Genomic DNA, 4,225 nt, shown 5'->3' with positions numbered 1-4,225 from the left:
GAACTAATTTTCAAAATTGATTTTTGTAAACTTTTTAAAAATCGATGAACTTTTCTGCAATTGATAAACTCTTTTTGAGAATTGATGAATTTTTTTTGAAAATTGATAAGCTCTTTTTGAGAATAGATGAAGTTTTTGTTCAAAATCAATGAACTTTTTTCAGATTTTCTGGAAAGTTTTTAAAAATCGATGAACCTTTTCAGATTTTTGTGAACTTTTTGGAAAATTGATGAATTTTTTCGAAAATCTGTGGACTTCCGAGAAAAAAAACACATTTTTGTCAAAAGAAATCACGCTTTTCTAAAATGTTTTCATATAATTTAAATATCTACGCAGCTACTGTTCTTATGTATCGTCGCGCTGCAATGTTTCATATATTTGTAGTAGCTCGAGTGGTCGGCCAACAACTTACTGGAGGTATTGATTGTGAGTTCGATTCCACGTGCAGCGCCACTTATGTCCGAGTTTTCTTTTTTCGCGCTACTACCTGTGTGTTCGTGGGCCTGGCCCATACAAGCAGGCGTGTGTTAGGAGCTCCCTCAGGGATCGGCTTTGTTCCATGGCGTCCCGGCCCTTTTATTCACGTATTGTGCCAGGCCAAAAATCCGTGCCCACGGGCAGCGCCTTAGAAGCACGGTCCATATGGCCAGGTCTGGATATGACTTGACACAAAAATCTGGCAGCAATCTGCGGGCCAAAGAGTAGAACCTGAATGTGTCTGAAGACCCCCATTGGCCATTGGGCTTGGTTGCTTCTTTCAACGAGCCCGCTCCCAAGGTAAAGAAACCCTCACAAGAAAAAGAAAAAAAAAGAGCAGCATAATAACCTTTCAGCATAATTGCCAGTGAATCAAGAGAACAAATGGATGAGCAACAAGAGGGAACAGAAAGAAACCCGAGGAATCTCCAAACAATGCTGTCAATTTGTACAAACAAACGCCATGACCTCAAAAAAGAAAATCTAACTATGAATCTTATTCAAAACCAAGCACAGCCAATTGAAAGACAAAATCCAAAATTAATTTCAATGCAAAACGAAATTCAATGGGACTATTGTACAATGCATATATGCAGTTGCCTGTGGACCCTGGCCACTGTTCTTATTGACCAAAATATACATCCAGTGAAATGAAAAGAAAAAACAATGTCACTTGACATTCCAATCAGAATTATTGCATGACAAGTAAAAGAGACACTTGCCTTCCATTTTGTAGCGCTGCACTATTGTTGCTCCAGGTATAATTGCACCGATAGTTTCTACTGTCATGCTCTCAGAAGGATCAGAACCTCCAGGCTCCAGGAACACATGATCCAGCTTTATGACCATCCTGAGCAGATATTTAATTATTAATAAAGGCATATATATTGACAAGAGATGAAAGATGGGACAACGACAACCAGATAATTAGTTGTAGAGAAAACCAAATCTTGTATTTCAGCGCTGTCCACAAATATTCATATCATACAGAATGCATATCCTGAACTTCAGAATTCTACTGAAAAATGCTAGTCCGTCACTTATAGAAGGCAATGATTTGTTTGAGAATCAGAGTGAATGCATATATTTTTGAGGATCAGAGATCCAGCGAATTTTATGATTTCCAGAGTACAGGTCGGATTGGTACAGACTAGTTGAAACTCAAAACAGCCAATTCAATAGCCCATCCCTCAGTTGAGTAGACCAAAACCTGCTGACTTAAAAAATTCCATGAACCAAGTATACAGATCTTGTTCCCCACAGCAGATGGAAAAGATACACACAGTTGAGTGCTCTCATCACCAATAATCTCCACAGGAGCATTTGCCATCTCTGAAATGGTGAAAGCGGCTTACATCTCTGACCACAATCTCTCGGCCAGTGACCTGGGACATCAACTTGATAGCAACATGGCAGTCATCGCACACACGTAGATTCTTCATTATTCGGATAGAAACTCCTTCAGGTAAACTCAGAAACGCAAATGCTATCGCCAATTTCTCGCTGTGGTGAGTTAAACTAACCTCTTTCTCCTCATCCTCCATATCATGGAACACCATGCTCATGTCTGGTGCATATCCACATTGCCTGATCTTGGCCATCATTTCTTCCAAGTACTCATCGATCTCTCCTTGTCTTGGATGAGATTTATCTCCTGTGCAAAACTGATGCACCTGACCCTTAAGCTCTACCCAGCTGACACCCGGTTCCTTTCTCACGTTCTTCTCCCTCATGTTTTTCCTTAGCTCACTGACATCTCCCCATCTCCTGCTGGTAGCTCGAATATTTGATAGCAGAACATAAGGTGCAGAATCTCGAGGGTCAAACTCAATGACTCGCTCTGCTATCCGCTCGGCCATGTCAAAATTCTTCTGGGTCTTACAAGCAGATAGCAGTGTCTTCCATATGACCCCGTCAGCACGTACAGGCATTGAACAGATAAGGGCCTCTGCTTCATCCAGACAACCTGATCGCCCAAGAAGATCCACGATACAAGTGTAGTGTTTCACACTTGGTTGCAATCCATAAGTCTTGGTCATAAGCTCAAAGAACTCCAAGCCTTCATCTTTAAGACCACTATGGCTGCACGCATATAGCAGGGACAAGAAAGTAACCTCATTAGGTCTTGCCCCTGCATTCATCATCTGTTTAAACAGCTCAACTGCTTTATGTCCTTGCCCATGGAACCCACAAGCTGAGATCATTGCACTGAGAAGAAAAAGATCTGATCCACAATAACCAGAATAAACTCTTTCCGAGTCACCCAAGCATCCACATCGAGAGTACATATGCACAAGGCAAGTAATGACTGGAACAACCTTGTCAACTCCAGCCTTGATAACCTGTGCATGAACTTGCTGACCTTGTGCGAGAGCTGCCAAGTCTGAGCAGCAGGTAATAATACTGACGAATGTGACCACGTCAGCCGCTAGCCCAATACCTCTCATCATGGAGAAATACACCAATGCTCCCTCAGAATCTCCATGCTGCGCCCTACCAGCGATTGTGGTATTGAATGACACAACTGTAAGAGAAGGAAGAGCTTTGAGAACGGCCTCTCCTTCTGCAAGGCACCCACAGCGCATGTACATGTGAGCCAACGAGTTCCCAACACACATGTCAATGTCCATCCCACACCTGACAACATATGCATGGACCTGGCGCCCAGAGACAAGATCGGAGAGGCCGGCACAGCACCTGAACACGCTCCCAAGGCCAAACTCATCAGGATGCAATCCCTCCCTTCGCATGGCCAGGAAGAACCCCAGGCTATCCTCGTCAAGCCCTGCATTGGTGAGCCCAGCGACCATGGCATTCCAGGTGGCGACATTCCTCGTGGGCATTTCGTCAAACAGCTTCCGAGCGCTTCCAAGGTCGCCGTTCTTGATGTAACCCCCAATCAGAATGTTCCAGGACATGACGTTCAGCTTCGGAATTCTCTCGAACAGGCTGCACGCAGTGGGGAGGTCGCCGAGGTCCGCGTAGGCGAGCATGAGGTTGTTGGTGGTGAAGCGGTCGGCGGCGGCGCCAGAGGTGGCGGCAAAGGCGTGGAGCTGGCGGAGGAGCGGGATGGCGCGGCAGGCCCGGCAGACGTGGGCGAAGAGGGTAGGGTCCGACCAGAGGACGTTCCGGAAGGGGTGGTGGAGGGCATCCTTGAGGCGGCCGCTTGAGCAGAGACGGATGAACTCGCCCTTGGCTTCCGGTGGCCCGGCGGTGAGCGTCTTCACCGCCGGCCTGGCCATGTGCATGTGGCCGTGCGACCGCTCGCGCTACGCCCCCGGAAGCATGGCGAATTTGGGTTTACCGCGACTGGCAATGCAACAAGTCGAACACCTCGACGACATGAACGTGTAGCAATAGGCCTTGGATTTGTATAAAAAACTTTCTTTCAACAATACAAGACATGTCAAAAACACATGAAAATTACAACAAGGAGCAAAAAAAAAAATGAATATCCAGCATAAGCTGAAGGCGCACCTGTACGATTGATAAACTGGGCGGCTTGATGCCTGCCTCGGTTCAGCCCCTTCATATATATAATGTACAGGAGAGTTACAGAGTTTGGTATAAATACAATGAGGTTGTAATAAGGAAACTATCTATTTGGTGGGAGTTTAACTTGCACGCCAAGGTTATCATGAGCCGTGGCACAGTAGGTCTCTAACACGCCCCCGCAGTCTGAGCCGGGAACGGCAGTGACGTGAAAACTGGACCAAAAATCGCGGAAGAGAGCTGTAGGTAAACCATT

General features: G+C 45.6%; 1 protein-coding gene across 1 annotated transcript; it reads right to left on the bottom strand.

The window, feature by feature from the left end:
* Positions 1 to 1,533: 1,533 nt before the first annotated feature.
* Positions 1,534 to 3,966, bottom strand: LOC123062629 (pentatricopeptide repeat-containing protein At2g41080). The gene has a single exon (XM_044486231.1). The coding sequence runs from the start codon at positions 3,723 to 3,725 to the stop codon at positions 1,776 to 1,778; it is 1,950 nt and encodes a 649-aa protein (XP_044342166.1). The 5' UTR covers positions 3,726 to 3,966; the 3' UTR covers positions 1,534 to 1,775.
* Positions 3,967 to 4,225: the final 259 nt, after the last annotated feature.

The sequence above is a fragment of the Triticum aestivum genome, chromosome 3A (assembly GCF_018294505.1).
Source record: "Triticum aestivum cultivar Chinese Spring chromosome 3A, IWGSC CS RefSeq v2.1, whole genome shotgun sequence".
NCBI lineage: Eukaryota > Viridiplantae > Streptophyta > Magnoliopsida > Poales > Poaceae > Triticum > Triticum aestivum.
The sequence above is the reverse complement of the archived record's forward strand: the minus strand, read 5'-3'. Positions and strand labels throughout refer to the sequence as shown.

Coding starts and splice junctions, on each gene's coding strand:
- LOC123062629 (XM_044486231.1), bottom strand. CDS start 3,725: ATGCACATGGCCAGGCCGGCGGTGAAGACGCTCACCGCCGGGCCACCG.